This window comes from Nerophis lumbriciformis, linkage group LG07 (assembly GCF_033978685.3).
Source record: "Nerophis lumbriciformis linkage group LG07, RoL_Nlum_v2.1, whole genome shotgun sequence".
NCBI classification, from domain to species: Eukaryota; Metazoa; Chordata; class Actinopteri; order Syngnathiformes; family Syngnathidae; genus Nerophis; species Nerophis lumbriciformis.
Window position 1 is genome coordinate 47,948,838 of NC_084554.2, and position 17,734 is coordinate 47,966,571.

A 17,734-nucleotide genomic window follows, 5' to 3' on the forward strand; every position below is an offset into this window, starting at 1 on the left:
CTTTGAAGTAATTTTTGGGAAATATATTGCACCCGAATGCTACTGAGATAGGCTCCAGCACCCCCCGCAACCCCGAGAGGGACAAGCGGTAGAAAATGGATGGATGGATGGATATTGCACGTTTTGTTGTTTTGCCATTAAAAACAGGATTTTCTTTGACAGAAATGCCATAAAACGAATAATAAAAACCTACTATTACCAGATAGATCTGAAGTTGATCTAAAGACTTAGCTGTTGAAAGTTTAAAAAAAAAAAATATATATATATATACATATGACTTGTTTTAACACTTTTATGAGTGGGGGCCCTTTTAGATACCTAATTTTTGGGGGGGATCTTTTTTAAACTCATTGCTCAAAAAAGTATGATTTAAAGTCAATGTTACGAATTATTGACCTATTTAAGGCTCTAATTACTTCACATCAAATATTCCACCCTTTTATTTTGTGTTTGCTATATAAAAAACTAAAGTTTTCTTTGACAAAAAGGACATACAACAAACAAATAGAAAATAAAAGCTCATAGTCGACGAATAGATCTGAAGTTGATCTAGAGACTTAAGTGTATAAACTTATTTTCAACACTTTTGGATCTCCAATAATTTTTGAGGGATTTTTTTAACTCATTACTCAAAAATGTAATACAATCAATAGTGTTATGATTTATTGACCTACTTAAGGCTCTATTTACTTCACATCAAATATTACACTTTGAAATATTTTTGGGGGGGAAAATTAAAAAAAATGTTTTTCACAAAATCAGTTTATTTTTTTACAAAAAGGGCATAAAACAAATTAGAAAAACGTATAATCAACTTGAGTATTGAAGGTAAAAAAAACATCAAATATTACACTTAAAAATATTTTTTGGGGGAAATGTTGCATTATTATTTTTTTCGCAAAATCTGTTGGCATAAAACAAATTACAAAAACGTAAAATCGACTTGAGTTTTAAAAGTAACAACAAAATAAGTCTTATTTTAACACTTTTATTATGAGTGGGGCCCTTTTAAATCCCCAAGAATTTTAGAGAGATTTTTCTTTTTAGGTAATTGCTAAAAAAAATAATGATTTGAAATTCATGTTATGAATTATTCACCTACATAAGGCTCCAATTTCCTCACATCATATATTCAGCTTTGACATATTTTTGGGGGAAAATATTGCACGTTTTGTTGTCATGCCATAAAAAATGCAGGATTTTCTTTAACAATGAAGGAAATAAAATATATATATATTTTTTTTTTAAAACCTAATTATCGAGAGATAATTTGTTGTACAAATTTAACATTGAATAATAAAAATGAAAATAATATTGTGTGACATATTTTTGACATTTTTATGACCGAGACTTGAGGGGACCCCTAAAGGTTAAACAAATCTATACCAAAGTGGCCCCGCATGCTTTGATCTCCAGCGTGTGGCCCTCAGTGGAAAAGGTTTGGACATAAAGGATCCTTGACAAGTGTTGAGTAACTTCTGTCTCACAGGATCTAGACTTTCTTGCTGTGCATCATAAAAAAATGTCCACAGGAAACTCCCGCCCTCGGACAGGAAGACCACTTGGACGTTTCCTGAGCTGCGCCACAGCCCAACCCACCAAGCGTGACCTCTGACCCTCTTGGCATGAAAGGTGTTCTGCGTGTCGTCCCTCAGAAAGAGCAATCTCAGCTTGACATGACGTCATGGCTACACACCAGTTGGCTGGGTTCTCCTTCACCTCTTACCTCACTGCTTCCTGTCTTGTAGCCATCCTGCTGGGGGAGACGCACCGCTCCATTGCGACCTTTCCCCTCCAGTATGTGGGCAGAATGATGACTGGTGATGTCACAGCTGTGGGCGGGGCTTGAGACAGTCCTGTCAGTCAAAGGCAACTTCTTTAAAAGGTAACATTTTAGTATCTTTTCAAATGTGTATGGAAGGCGGACTTTGAAACCGACCTCTGCACATGCACACACCTGCATTACCCTTTCCCCCCACGAGGGGCAGTGTGTCCTCTTTGAGGCTCTTGCACAGGGTGTCCAAACTTTTTCACTGAAAAATCAAAGAATGCAGTATTGATATTTTTCATCCTTTTTTTTTTTTTTTTTTTTTAACCTTTAGGGCTCCCCTCAAGCACCCCGGAAGTGTCTCAGTCATAAAAATGCTACAAATAACTCACATATTGATTTGTATTTTTAACGCTTAAATACATTTTTTTTGTTTTTAACTATGTTTATGCCCTTTTTTGTCAAAACCCTGTTTTTTTATGGCAAAAACACAAAATATGCAATATTTCCCCCCCCAAATTTTTTTCAAAGTGGAGTATTTGCTGTGAAATAATTAGAGGCTTAAAAAGGTCAATTATTTTTAACATTGATTTTAATTCTTTTTTTTTTTTGTCAAAAAAAATCCCAATAAAATTATAGGGGACTTTTAAAAGTGTTAAAAATAAGTCATCCTTTTTTTATTACTTGTGCGGCTAATTTAGGGATTTTTCTTCGCTAACGGTCATAATGATTTGTATTCAACAAATAGTTTTGAACATCGACTCCGGTGTGTTGTTGTTTTTGCTATGGCGCCATCTTTTGGACGAGTTCACTCACTGCAGGTGCTGCAGGTTGAAAATGTACTTCCTGTTTCGTGCCTTGAACCGGACGTATACCTGTCCATAGCGTTTCTGCTCGTCTCTAGATTAATTTAAGAACTATCCGTATACTATATTACTATCTGTAATTTTTTTTTTTTTTTTTTTTTTTGTTGTTGTCTTTTTTATGCCCTTTTTGTCAAAAAACATTTAGATTTAGAACACAAAATAGGTAGTATTTTCCCCCAAACAAATTCAAAGTTGAATATTTGATGTGAAGTAATTATAGACTTAAATAGGTCAATTATTCATAAGAATATTGATTATCATACATTATTATTTTTTGAGCAATGACAGTTAAAAAAAAAATCCACTAAAATTCTTGGGGAATAACCTTTAGCGCTAAAGTCTCGAGATCAACTTTGGATGTGTCTGTCGATGATACATTTGTATTATTTCTTCATGTTTTGTTTCTTTTATGCTGTTTTTGTCCAAGAAAATGTGTTTTCTATGTGGCCCACACACAAAATGTGTGATATTTTCCTCCAAAAATTGTCAGTCGAATATTTGATGGTAAGTAATTGGAGGCCCAAAGTTTTTAGTATAATTTATTTTTTGGATCCGGAGTTCATCTATCGTGTAGATCAACTTCAGATCTATCTGTCGATTATAAGTTATTATTTATATATATATATATATATATATATATATATATATATATATATATATATATATATAGTTTGTTTTATGCTCTTTTTTTCAAGGCAAACTTTATTTTATGGCAAAAACACATAATATTGCATATTTCCCCCACCCCCAAAAAATGTCTAAGTGTAATATTTGATGTGAAATAATTGGAGCCTTAAATAGGTCAATAATTCATAACAACATTCATTTTTTTGACCAATGTCAGTTTAAAAAAAATAAAAATCCCACTAACATTATTGGGCATCCAAAAGGTCCCCACTCATAAAAATAAGTCTTTCGATCAACTTCAGATCCATCCGTCGATTATACGTTTTTTTTGTTTTTTTTTCAAGTTTATTTGTTTGTTTTATGCTCTTTTTGTCAAAACATTTTTTTAAATGGCAAACACAAACTACGCAATGTTTTCCTCAAAAAATATTTCAAAGTGGAATTTTTAAAGTGAGGGAATTGCAGGCTTGAATAGGTCAATAAATCATAACATTGATTTTGATTCATTATTATTTTTTGAGTAATGGCAGTTTTATTCCAAACTCCAACTATAATTTTCGGGGGCCCAAAAGGGCCCCACTCCTAAAAGTGTTAAAAGTAAGTCATACTTTTTTTTTTAAACATTAAACGCTTAAGCCTCCACATTCTAGAGACTTAAGTGTTTAAATTAACTTAAAAAATCTTGGGGATCCAAAAGGGTCCCACTCACCAAAGTTTTTAGTATATATATTTTTTTGATCTGAAGTTCATCTATCGTATAGATCAGCTTCAGATCTATCTGTCGATTAGAAGTTATTTTTTTCATGTTTGTTTTATGCTTTTTTCAAGGCAAACTTTATTTTATGGCAAAAACACAAAATATGCAATATTCCCCCCCTACTCCCCCAAAAAATGTCATAGTGTAATATTTGATGTGAAGTAATTGGAGCCTTAAATAGGTCAATACATCATAACATTGATTTTAAATCTTTTTTTTTTTACCATTGTCAGTTTGAAATAAAATAAAAAATCCCACTAACATTCTTGGGATCCATAAGGTCTCCACTCATAAAAATAAGTCTTACAAGTGTTTTTTCTTTCTTTACTTTTAAGTCTTTTGATCAACTTCAGATCCGTCTGTCGGTTATAAGTTTTTATTTTCACGTTTTTGTTTGTTTGTTTAATGCTCTTTTTATCAAAACATCAAGCGGTAGAAAATGGATGGATATTTTCAAATGGCAAACACAAAATATGCAATATTTTCCCCCAAAATATCTTTGAAGTGTAATGTTTGATGTGAAGTAATTGGAGCCTTGAATAGGTCAATAATTCATAACATTTATTTTATTTAAAAAAATGTTTTGACCAATGTCAGTTTAAAAAAAAAAAAATCCCACTAACATTCTTGGGCATCCAAAAGGTCCCCACTCATAAAAATAAGTCTTACAATTGCTTTTTCTTTTCTTACTTTAGATCTTTCGATCAACTTCAGATCCGTCCGTCAATTAGAAGTTTTTATTATTTATTGCATCTTTTTTTATGCTCTTTTTGTCAAAAAATGTTTGTAAATTTTGAATAGCAAACACAATACACAATGTATTCTACTAAAATATTTCAAAGTGGAATTTTTGATATAAGAGATTTGCTGGCTTGAATAGGTCAATAATTCCTAACATTGATTTGAATTCATTATTTTTTGAGCAATGACAGTTGTAAAGAAAACATAGCAGCTTTGTGTTATTAGAGTCAACATTGCAACTTTTTCTCAATGCTATTTAATTCCAGTTACTTGTATAATGGCCCCAAGGCCACACTTTGGACACCCGTGTTCTTGCGCCTCTCGTGTAAATGAAATGTTTTTACCCTCTTGAACGTGAACTTTAACGCAAGTCGGATCTCAAATATCCTGAAGACAAAAGCTATGGAATAATGAACATCATCATTGTGTCAGCCATTTATTTGACATGTTCAAGTTATATACAGTGGTAATGGGCATTTTTGTACATAAGTTGTAGACGAGCTGAAAATGAAATGAAAAACACGACTTGTAATAAATCAGGAAGGAAAGATTGAGTAATACATTGTGGTGTCACAACTGCAGTGAAATTCATTGCAGCTTCTTCAAACACTTTCACTTTCAACCCTAATAAAAATGTGTGTGTGTGCCAAGTCACCACACGCTAAAGCGGCCACATAAACCTACGCTACCAAAAACCTGTAACACAACTTCCTAAAGTCACTGACACCAGCCCAAAAGTTTATTTGGAGTGAGAAGGCGATGATGTCCTCCTCACTGGGGGGCGGGGTTGTGTTCGGCGCTGTCCACCGTGTGGATGATGACGATCTGCTCCAGGCTTTGTGCGGGCGAGGTGGGCGGCCTCAGCTGCTCCACCAGCGCGTGGAGCGTGTCCGAGTTGATGGTCTGCTCCGCGTCCGCCTCGAAGGCGACCGGGTCGGCGGGGGAGATGGGCGTGAGACTGGGCTCCACCTTTAAGTCCTGCAGGCTCTCGCCGAGGACGCCGCCGCCGTTGTTGTCGTCGGCGGCGGACTGCTCGGCGGCTTTGGGGTGCGGCGTGGCTGGTTCTGGGTTGGGAGGCTGGCCTTCTGGGATGGCGCGCAGAGCTTTATCGTTGGACAGTTTGCTCTGCACGAAAGCCACCGGGTGGCTGGACGCCAGCAGGACCACTGACGACAAATCATGCATTTCAGGTTTCTTCTACACACATTTCATTTCATGCTTTTAATGACACTTAAAAAAATAATGTTTGTTAGCTAAAGGATGAAATATACTCTCCCCCCTCCCCCTCCCGCAGATCTTTGCGTGTACATACACAAAAATTATGGCAAAGAAAAACAAAAAGTTTCCCACATTCTAAAAGAGACAATTTTCCACCAAAGACAAAAAATAGTAATATGCGTTTATTTTTTCCATTTTCTTGTTATCCCGTGCACATTTCTTTTGTTTATTCGTTCCTTGTGGTAGTTCTGTTTCCATTTCTTCATTACTGTTTGAAAATTATTTAGAAAACTTAATTTTAAATAATTTATTTGTACATATTTTGAAAATAATGTATAGACATGTTTACTTGTATTTTAAATAATATATACTGTATTTTTGCGACTATAAGCCATTACTTTTTTCCCTACGCTTTGAAACCTGCATACAATTTAATGACTTTTAATGAAATTTAAGATCCATTTAATGACTTTTATTGCTTTTTAATGCCATTTAAGGTTCATTAAATTACTTGTAATGCTTTTTAATAGAATAGAATAGAAAGTACTTTATTGATCCCTGGGGGAAATTCAGCACCACAGTTCGCTCACAATAGACAATAATAATAATAAATAATATAGTATATGAATAATATAAATATATTCTACATATATTCTATAATTCTAATTCTATAATAATAATTCTGTAATGCCAGCTAAGATCCATGTAATGCTTTTTAATGCCATTTAAAATCTATTGAATTACTTTTAATGCCATTTACGATCAATTTAATACATTTTAATGCCATTTAATGAATTTTATTGCTTTTTAATTCCATTTAAGATACAGTTAATGACTTATTGTTTTTAATGTTATTTAATGTTCATTAAATGACTTAATGCCAATTAAGATCAATTGAATTACTTTTAATGCCATTTACCGTATTTTTCGGACTATAAGTCGCTCCGGAGTATAAGTCGCACCGGCTGAAAATGCATAATAAAGAAGGAAAAAAACATATAAGTCGCACTGGAGTATAAGTCGCATTTTTTGAGGAAATTTATTTGATAAAAGCCAACACCAAGAATAGACATTTGAAAGGCAATTTAAAATAAATAAAGAATAGTGAACAACAGGCTGAATAAGTGTACGTTATATGAGGCATAAATAACCAACTGGTATGTTAACGTAACATATTATGGTAAGAGTCATTCAAATAACTATAACATATAGAACATGCTATACGTTTACCAAACAATCTGTCACTCCTAATCGCTAAATCCCATGAAATCTTATACGTCTAGTCTCTTACGTGAATGAGCTAAATAATATTATTTGATATTTTACGCTAATGTGTTAATAATTTCACACATAAGTCGCTCCTGAGTATAAGTCGCACCCCCGGCCAAACTATGAAAAAAAACTGCGACTTATGGTCTGAAAAATACAGTAATGCTTGACATTAAATGACATAGGATCAATTTAATGACTTGAAATGCTTTTTACTGACCCACGGAAACACTGTATGCGAGTTGTTTGTCGCCGCTCACCTGCTCGTGCTCGCTCTTTGTGTTGGCGCACTTCATCGGCGTGCGCCTTCTCTTGGTGTTTGATCATGTTCTTCACGCTGGCGAAGCGGTTCCCACACAGCAGGCACTGCACGCCGTTGTTGCCCTCTGACAAGACACAACAGCAGGGATGACGCCCGCCATGGCCATAGCGACGACACGCTTCTCAGGGCGAAGCTCACCTGGGTGTAGTCGTCGCATGTGCTTCTTCAGTTCGGACGACGTGACGAACCTGGAGTCGCAATGTGCCTGGGAGCATTTGTACGGCATCTCGCCTGGCACAGGAAGTGGTCAACTCAGTATACTCTGATTTACAGGAAGTGGACCCTCGCGCTCCTTACCTGTGTGCTTCCGCGCGTGGGCAATGAGCGAGGACGAGACGGAGAAGGACATGCCGCAAAGGTCGCACTGGTACGGTTTCTCCCCCGTGTGGCGCCGCTTGTGATAGGTCAGCGTGCTGGACTGAGCGAAGGCCTGACCGCAGATGTCGCACACGTATGGTTTTTCTCCGCTGTGCAGCCTGGAGGGGACAACACCTGGTCAGCAGCACGCAAACGACGCCTCCCCGCAGTCCACCTACCTGATGTGGATCTTGTAGTTGGACGAGGTGGCGAACTTGAAGCCGCAGCGCTTGCACGTGTACGGCTTTTCCTCGCCGTGGTGCATGCGGCGGTGAGCCACCAGCTGACACTTCTGAGCGAAGCACTTGTCGCAGTTGGAGCAGCTGAATGGCTTCTCGCCTGAACACAAAGTAACATTTGAGTAAAAGTTGTGTTAAGTTTACAACACTTGGTAATATTTGAGTACAAGTCGTGTTATGTTGACAGGTAATATTTGAGTAAAAGTTGTGCTAAATTTACAACACAAAGTAACATTTAAGTAAAAGTTGTGTTAAGTTAACAACCCTTGGTAATATTTGAGTAAAAGTCGTGTTAAATTTACAACACTTTGTGACATTTAAGTAAAAGTTGTGTTAAGTTTACAACACTTTGTAACATTTAAGTAAAAGTCGTGTTTAGTTAACAACACTTGGTAACATTTGAGTAAAAGTCGTGTTAAGTTAACAACACTTGGTAAAATTTGAGTAAAAGTCGTGTACATTTTACAACACTCTGTAACATTTGAGTAAAAGTCGTGTTTAGTTTACAACACTTGGTAACATTTGAGTAAAAGTCGTGTTAAGTTAACAACACTTGGTAACATTTGAGAAAAAGTTGTGTTAAGTTTACAACACTTGGTAACATTTGAGTAAAAGTCGTGTTAGGTTAACAACACTTGGTAACATTTGAGTAAAAGTTGTGTACATTTTACAACACTTGGTAACATTTGAGTAAAAGTCGTGTTTAGTTTACAACACTTGGTAACATTTGAGTAAAAGTCGTGTTAAGTTAAGAACACTTGGTAACATTTGAGTAAAAGTTGTGTTAAGTTAACAACACTTGGTAACATTTGAGTAAAAGTTGTGTACATTTTACAACACTCGGTAACATTTGAGTAAAAGTCGTGTTTAGTTTACAACACTTGGTAACATTTGAGTAAAAGTCGTGTTAAGTTAAGAACACTTGGTAACATTTGAGTAAAAGTTGTGTTAAGTTAACAACACTTGGTAACATTTGAGTAAAAGTCGTGTACATTTTACAACACTTTGTAACATTTGAGTAAAAGTCGTGTACATTTTACAACACTCGGTAACATTTGAGTAAAAGTCGTGTTTAGTTTACAACACTTGGTAACATTTCAGTAAAAGTCGTGTTAAGTTAACAACACTTGGTAACATTTGAGTAAAAGTCATGTTAAGTTTACAACACCAAGTAATATTTGAGTAAAAGTTGTGGTAAGTTTACAACACTTGGTAATATTTGAGTACAAGTTGTGTTATGTTGACAACACCAAGTAATATTTTAGTAAAAGTTGTGCTAAGTTTACAACACAAAGTAACCCATCCATCCATTTTCTACTGCTTGTCAGCTGCATTCGGGCAGAAGGCGGGGTACACCCTGGACAAGTAACATTTAAGTAAAAGTTGCGTTAAGTTAACAATGCTTGGTAATATTTGAGTAAAAGTCGTGTTAAGTTTACAACACTTTGTGACATTTAAGTAAAAGTTGTGTAAATTTTACAATAATGTAACATTTGAGTAAAAGTTGTGTTCAGTTTACAACACTTGGTAACATTTAAGTAGAAGTTGTGTTAAGTTTACAACACTTCGTAGCATTTAAGTAAAAGTCGTGTTCAATTTACATCACTGTAGTAATTAAGTAAAAGTCGTGTTAAATTGACATAACTGTAGCATTTAAGTAAAAGTTGTGTTAAAGTTGACATCACTTTATAGCATTTAAGTAAAAGTCGTGTTAAGTTTACAACACTTGGTAACATTTAAGTAAAAGCTGTGTTAAGTTTACAACACTGTAAAATGTAAGTAAAAGTTGTGTTAACTTTACAACACTTGGTAATATTTGAGTACAAGTCGTGTTATGTTGACAAGTAATATTTGAGTAAAAGTTGTGCTAAGTTTACAACACAAAGTAACATTCTGGCATGTGATTTGACCACAATGAAAAAGACTGAAAACATTTCCGGGGGTCTGGGGGACGAAGGCCCCCAGCCAGGTCCAGGTCCAGGCCAAGCTCCTGGTTTTTCACCAATTTAACATGCTAAAATGAACAAAGACAGCACCATTTGAAGAAAATATTTTAGTGTTTAAAGACATGAAAACATTAATAGAACATACATAACCCAATTATCCTAATGAATCACTGTATATGGTTCAGTCCCAACAGTATTTAGTCACTAATATTTACATCTTGTTTTCATTTCACATCCACAGGTGTCACATTGATCAGTGTTATTATCTACAGTTTATTTACAGTATTACCACATTACTTCAGTTCACTTCACACATTAGCTTTCTCGGAGAGCCCTAACATGAGCTTTCCTTGCAAATTTCTGAGCAGCCTGCATTTTCCTTTTGGTCTCTGCTTTTGTAGCTTCTTACACAATATGGGTCATTCTCAAAATTTGCCTAGGTTTTGGTAATAAGTAGATTGCTCTAAAATAAAATTTCCTTTCATATTTGAAATCATTCTATCATTACTATTAGTCAGATAATGTATATATGCGGTAAAAAAATGTATCAGTGGTGTAACAGGTTTGCCTAGATTTATTATTATACAAAATATATTTTAAAGTTAAGACTATTACCGGTACATGATATATGCTATCAGAAAGTAGCATTAATTGTAAAATACATAACCACTAATAACAATTCACAGTTTTAATGTATATGCCTAATTGCCTACAAGTTTAGTTATAAATATAACAAAATACCAAATGTAAACATTTCATTCTTTTCGCCAAAATAGGATATACATTTATGAAAATAATTAAACATGTTTAGTATTGTTTACTCATATTTGAAAATAGGAAATAATAATAATGTGAGGACACTGACATATTGAATGAAACAAGTGTGAAAATATTTACCTTCAAGATTGTTACACCACTGACAATATTGTTTCAACAGACTACATAAGAACTTAATATTACAAAATAGTATTATATGCAAATTTATTTCAAATAAATTGTTTACTGGAATCAATAATGCGACTCTTTGAATTTCTGTAATTTTATAATATATTTTCACGCGGCTTTTTATTTTTAGAAAAACCCATTTATATTTCGCAAAGCAATAATTGGTTAATATTTAAAACAAACGTGTATTTCGCAAGCAAATATTTTTTAGCTTACCTCATTATTAACAACCCTGTCTGCAACTGAAGTGGGTTGTTTGGGTGGATCTTTCCTCTCCATGTCTACGGCAGTTGTCGATGTAAACAAAGGATGAAGTCCGTAAGGTTTGCTAACTTTCGCTTGACATCCAAAAGTACCAGCTAGTGAAAAGTTTGTTTTCCTTGCTTCAAGTTGATTCATATGTTTTTGGCGTTTCGCATGTACTTCCAAAGCCTTGAAACCTTGTGATCCATAGTCAATATTACCATGACACCACGTGCACAAAACCTTTCGATTTTCCGATCGATTTTCCGAATAAAATCACCGAACAAAGTTGTAACTTCCTTCTTCCCCACAGTATCAGTGATTTCCCTTTCCATCCAGGGTCCTTTCTCTCAAGAACCGACATCGTTTACATATGGAAAATGGCGGTAATAACCATTATGAATGATGACGTTATTAACGTCATCATTCATAACAGATGTCCTGATTGGTCACAAGGAACATATCGACCAATCAGCTACGGCGTAATATAAACTACGTCTCGAATCTTGATTTAGGGTTGGAAAAAAAACGGGAGATAATTATTTTTTTCCCCCGAGATTAAAAAAGACGGAATTCCGACTTTAGACGGAAAAATCACATGCCTGAACATTTAAGTAAAAATTGTGTTAAGTTAACAACACTTTGTAAAATTTAAGTAAAAGTTGTGTTAAGTTTACAACACTTGGTAACTTAAGTAAAAGTTGTGTTAAATAATACAAAGTGTTGTAAACTTAAGTCAGTTTTGTTAAGTGTACAAAACTTGGTATCAAAGTAAAAGTTGTGTTAAATGTTGTAAAGTGTAGAAAAGGTGGTAACATTTGACTAATGGTGTGTGTTGTACCTGTGTGGATGCGCAGGTGAGTTTTGAGCTGCGTGGCTTGTCTGAAGGATTTGGAGCAGAAGATGCAGATGAAAGGCTTGAGTCCCTTATGGATCTTCCCGTGGCGTCTCAGGCTGCTGATGTCTTTGAACAGCTTGTTGCACTCGGTGCAGGACAGGTTCATGTCCCCCGTCCCAGAAGGGTCTTGTTCTCCTTCCTCGCCTCCCTCGCCGCTGTCATCATCGTCCTCGTCGTCCTCGTCCAGCCGCCTCCTGCCTCGCCCCCTCCCTCTGCCGCGCCCCCGGCCGCGCCCTCGCCGCCTCTCCCCGATTCGGAGGCGCAGCCTCTTGGCAGGGGACTCGTCCAAAGAGGGGCTCCAGTCTGCTGACGTGTCCCCAAAGTCCTTCACGCCGGCGTCAAACTCCTCCAAGTAGGGATCTTCGCTCTTGATGACCGCTCTTCCCCGTCCTCTCCCGCGGCCCCTCCCCCGGCCCCTGTAGATCGGAGGTCTGGGCATGTCGTCTAAAAATTCTGTCAGCTCGCTGCCGAAACCTTTGGGCTTCCTGCCTCTTTTCCTCCCCATCCCCCTTCCGCCGCTCATGTAGTCCTCATCACTTGGGATCCCTTCCTCGTCCTCCAAACCCACTTCCTCACCCACGTCTTCCTTTTCCTGCTTTTTGCTGTCCTGGCCCTCCTCCCCCCATGCTCCCGAGACCGAGGCGATGGACAGAGTGACGGGTGAGTGGGGACTGCCCGGAGAGCCGGGACTGACCGAATAGAGGCCGGCGTCTTTGTCCGCCTCGCTGGCCTCCAACCAGTGGTGACTTTCCTCCAAGTACTTTGTGGCTTCCGACATTCCCAGAAAGATGGCGGCTCGGCGGACGGCAACTTGTCTGGTGCTGTAAAAACAACGAAACATCAAATGTGACTTAAGGCGTACTTACAGTAGGACAATTGTCCCATCGCTTCTACACAATACCATATTTTTCAGACTACAAGCCGCTACTTTTTTCCTACGCTTTGTACCCAGCGGTTTATATAACGGCGCGGCTAATTTATGGATTTTTCTTTGCCAACGACCATCATGTTTTTAATCCAACAAATTAGAGATGTCCGATAAGATCGGACTGCCGATATTATCGGCCGATAAATGCTTTAAAATGTAATACCGGAAATTATCGGTATCGGTTTCGAAAAGTAAAATTTATGACTTTTTAAAACGCCGCTGTACGGAGCGGTACACGGACGTAGGGAGAAGTACAGAGCGCCAATAAACCTTTGGACTGTGCGTGCCGGTCCAATCACACAATATCTATGGTTTTCTCACACACACACACACACACACACACACACACACACACACACACACACACACACACACACACACACACACACACACACACACACACACGAATGCAAGCCATACTTGGTCAACAGCCATACAGGTCACACTGAGGGTGGCCGTATAAACAACTTTAACATTGTTACAAATATGCGCCACACTGTGAACCCACACCAAACAAGAATGACAAACACATTTCGGGAGAACATCCGCACCGTAACACAACATAAACACAACAGAACAAATTCCCAGAACCCCTTGCAGCACTAACTCTTCCGGGACGCTACAATATACACCCCCCACTACCCCCCTACCTCGCCCACCTCAACCTCCTCATTCTCTCTCAGGGAGAGCATGTCCCAAATTCCAAGCTGCTGTTTTGAGGCATGTTAAAAAAAATAATGCACTTTGTGACTTCAATAATAAATATGGCAGTGCCATGTTGGCATTTTTTTCCATAAATTGAATTGATTTATTTTGGAAAACCTTGTTACATTGTTTAATGCATCCAGCGGGGCATCACAACAAAATTAGGCTTAATAATGTGTTAATTCCATGACTGTATGTATCGGTATCGGTAATTAAGAGTTGGACAATATCGGATATCGGCAAAAAAGCCATTATCGGACATCTCTACAACAAATAATTTTCAACAGACTGAAAAGATGTTATTGCTTGTGCTATGACACCATCTTTTGGACGAGTTTGTTCACTGCAGGTGTTGCAAGATGAAAATGTACTTCGACTTAGACAAACAATGATCCACAAGGGAAATTGTTCCAAACAGTAGCTCAGTTAGGATGGAAAGTATAATGCACACAAGGGCACAAACAGAGGGCGAAAACAAAGGTATAAAGTAGACAAAAAATGTACCATAGTAGCAATATAAAATATAACATATGTAATATTTACATATTATGTATACAGTATATAATATATACTAATATATTATATAATATATACAATATATAACAAACTTCCTGTTTGAATGCCTTAAACTGGAAGTAAAACCGTCCGATTCTTCATTTATCACTCCCAGCAACGGTTCTAAGTTTTACAATATAACTAAAACAATTCATACTGACTAAGCTAAGTGATGTATGTCGGAGTGTTTTCATGCACATTTGTACGTGGTATCGTAATGTATCAAGCTAGCATCGTTAGAATGAGCAAATATGCTAACGCGCTTACAAGCGTCTGTGTTAGCATTATTACTTTACAATGGCATTCTTTTTGTATTTGTTTCAGTTTCGTAAATTCACCAAAAGTTCACCGTGGAGATATTGAGTCTGTTTAGCTGATTAGAGAGCTAGCTTCCGCAGCTAGTAGGTCCATGACGGTGGCTTCTGTTTTGTTTAATCGGCTGTTTTACTTAGAGATATACGATAATGGCTTTTTTGCCGGTATCCGATATTGTCCAACTCTTAATTACCGATTCCGGTATCAACCGATACCGATATATACAGTCGTGGAATTAACACATTATTATGCCTAATTTTGTTGTGATGCCCCGCTGGATGCATTAAACAATGTAACAAGGTTTTCCAAAATAACTCAACTCAAGTTATGGAAAAAAATGCCAACATGGCACTGCCATATTTATTATTGAAGTCACAAAGTGCATTATTTTTTTTAACATGCCTCAAAACAGCAGCTTGGAATTTGGGACATGCTCTCCCTGAGAGAGCATGAGAAGGTTGAGGTGGTCGGGGGTGGGGTGGGGTGTATACCGTATTTTTCGGACTATAAGTCGCACCGGCCGAAAATGCATAATAAAGAAGGAAAAAAAACATATAAGTCGCATTTTTGGGGGAAATGTATTTGATAAAAGCCAACACCAAGAATAGACATTTGAAAGGCAATTTAAAATAAATAAAAAATAGTGAACAACAGGCTGAATAAGTGTACGTTATATGAGGCATAAATAACCAACTGGTATGTTAACGTAACATATTATGGTAAGAGTCATTCAAATAACTATAACATATAGAACATGCTATACGTTTACCAAACAATCTGTCACTCCTAATCGCTAAATCCCATGAAATCTTATACGTCTAGTCTCTTACATGAATGAGCTAAATAATATTATTTGATATTTTACGGTAATGTGTTAATAATTTCACACATAAGTCGCTCCTGAGTATAAGTCGCACCCCCGGCCAAACTATGAAAAAAACTGCGACTTATAGTCCGAAAAATACGGTATTGTAGAGCGTCCCGGAAGAGTTAGTGCTGCAAGGGGTTCTGGGTATTTGTTCTGTTGTGTTTATGTTGTGTTACGGTGCGGATGTTCTCCCGAAATGTGTTTTTTCATTCTTGTTTGGTGTGGGTTCACAGTGTGGCGCATATTTGTAAAAGTGTTAAAGTTGTTTATACGGCCACCCTCAGTGTGACCTATATGGCTGTTGACCAAGTATAAATGCATTCACTTGTGTGTGTGAAAACCCGTAGATATTATGTGACTGGGCCGAGTGCCTTTAGGGTTTATTGGCACTCTGTACATCTTCCTACGTCCGTGTACCACTCCGTACAGTGGCATTTTAAAAAGACATAAATTTGACTTTTTGAAACCAATACCGATAATTTCCGATATTATATTTTAAAGCACTTATCGGACGATAATATCGGCAGTCCGATATTGTCGGACATCCCTAGTTTTACTGCCATCTGACAGGCACTGTTCGGGAACAATTAAGGTCAAAACATTTACAAAATATTTCGTACCGTTATACATCTGCAGCTAATATGTGAAAAATAATTATTTATTCTAAAATTTGTTGGGTGCGCTCTATAGTCTGGAGAGTGCGGTAGTTTCTGTTTCCATAACGTGTCTACCTGCTGAGGTTCATCTGTCCCGTATAGACAAACTCCAAAAGTTTCTCCAGAGCGTAGCGGCTGACTTTGTCGGGGTCCAGCGTGGTCACCTCTTGGCCCCTCTCCGCCTGGGAGGAGAAGTACTTGCTGAAGGCCGCCAGGATGTTGCGGTGCGCCCGGAACTCCACGTCTCTCACTACGATGGTGACGTCGCACAGGAAATCCATCTCCCGCTGCTGGTGGAGGCGTTGCAGGAGCAGCTTGCCATGGTTGGCGCCCTGAGCCATGGCTAGGAGAGAGGTGAGCGTCAATGCCACTTTTCAGCCAGTCCAACTTGTTCTGACTTACTGTCAAATTTGTGCCAGTGATGCTGACAAGTTCAGTTTTCACCGCCTCAAATCAGCCTCAATGGAAATCTGCAGGAAAATGTGGATTTAGAACATGTAGAATGGCAATTAAGTGGAAAATAATATTAATTGCAGCATAAATAAAACAACAGTTCTCAGAACCATCAGCTGACAGGGAGCCGTTTTTGAAAATAAAAGCTCCCGCCCGCTTCCTGAGTAGGCCTCAACCGGATGCTAATGCTAATAGCAGCGTCGTTGCTCGCCTTAAAAAAGGCGCAGTTCGCTATTCAATTTCGGTGTCTTTTAACCGTCACGGAACTTTTCCAGCGAGCTAATTCCGGGGAGATTCTGCCGTTTGGGTTCTTCCTCAAAATGGAGAACGAGCGAAGCTAAAGCTAAGCGTCGTCTTACACGCGAAAAGCGCGAAAAAATCTTAGGCTCTTATTTCGAAGGATTCGCTGCTCGAGCCGGCGGTGCCTACATTAAGTTAGCCCCGAAATGTATTAGCCGGCCATTTGAGAAACTTACCGTCCAGAGATGCCTCGGACCACGAAAGCTCGGTGGAAGATCTATATTTTAAAAATCCGAGTAAACGAAAATAAAAGCAGTAAAGTACCTTCTAATATCCGCGATCCGCAGCCGTTGTCTCGGGATGTTGACCGAGGTCTCGCGAGATCTCACTGTGTCGTGTGCGAGCGAAGCGAGGGTCGAGATGTTATGTTTACATGTTTACATACATGTTTACATATGTTTACATGTTTACATACATACATCCATCCATTACCGCTTGTCCCTTTTGGGGTTGTTTACAACAATTGTGTGCTTTGATTTAAAGATGTGCTATTCGGATTTACACAGTATGAGAAAAAAATTAAAAAATAATTTTACATTTGCCACCTCATTATACTATTGGCTAAGTTTTATGTTCATAAATGTAAGTTTCTCAATACTCGACCTGTTTTTTTGTGCCTTTAAAAAATGAATTAGAAATGTACTTTAAAACACTTTCTACCGCTAACAATCAAAATGCTGTGAAAACTATGATGCTGTGCTCCAAATTTGGATTATTTACGGAACTTGTGTGAGGTAATGGCTTCACACACACACACA

General features: G+C 37.6%; 1 protein-coding gene and 1 long non-coding RNA gene across 3 annotated transcripts; one reads left to right on the plus strand and one right to left on the minus strand.

The window, feature by feature from the left end:
- Positions 1-1,434: 1,434 nt before the first annotated feature.
- LOC140678955 (uncharacterized) lies at positions 1,435-8,110 on the plus strand. The gene is made up of 3 exons (XR_012050554.1): positions 1,435-1,632; positions 1,749-1,885; positions 7,842-8,110. It is a non-coding gene; the product is annotated as an uncharacterized lncRNA (long non-coding RNA).
- LOC133609408 (uncharacterized) lies at positions 5,183-17,332 on the minus strand. 2 transcript variants are annotated; one of them, XM_061964975.2, is made up of 9 exons: positions 17,241-17,332; positions 16,626-16,693; positions 16,299-16,566; positions 12,140-13,017; positions 8,105-8,264; positions 7,866-8,044; positions 7,707-7,799; positions 7,507-7,632; positions 5,183-5,925 (listed from the first exon to the last, which is right to left on the minus strand). In XM_061964975.2, exons 3-9 carry the CDS (start codon positions 16,562-16,564, stop codon positions 5,531-5,533), a joined length of 2,097 nt encoding a protein of 698 aa, XP_061820959.1. In that variant the 5' UTR covers positions 16,565-16,566; positions 16,626-16,693; positions 17,241-17,332; the 3' UTR covers positions 5,183-5,530. The 2 variants fall into 2 exon arrangements, with proteins under 2 accessions (XP_061820959.1, XP_061820960.1); XM_061964976.1 differs by having other exon boundaries at positions 17,153-17,288.
- Positions 17,333-17,734: the final 402 nt, after the last annotated feature.

Coding starts and splice junctions, on each gene's coding strand:
- LOC133609408 (XM_061964975.2), bottom strand. CDS start 16,564: ATGGCTCAGGGCGCCAACCATGGCAAGCTGCTCCTGCAACGCCTCCAC. Junction 13,018..16,298: donor GGACAGATGAACCTCAGCAG/GTAGACACGTTA, acceptor TTGTTTTTACAG/CACCAGACAAGTTGCCGTCC. Junction 8,265..12,139: donor TCACCTGCGCATCCACACAG/GTACAACACACA, acceptor CTTTGTGTTCAG/GCGAGAAGCCATTCAGCTGC.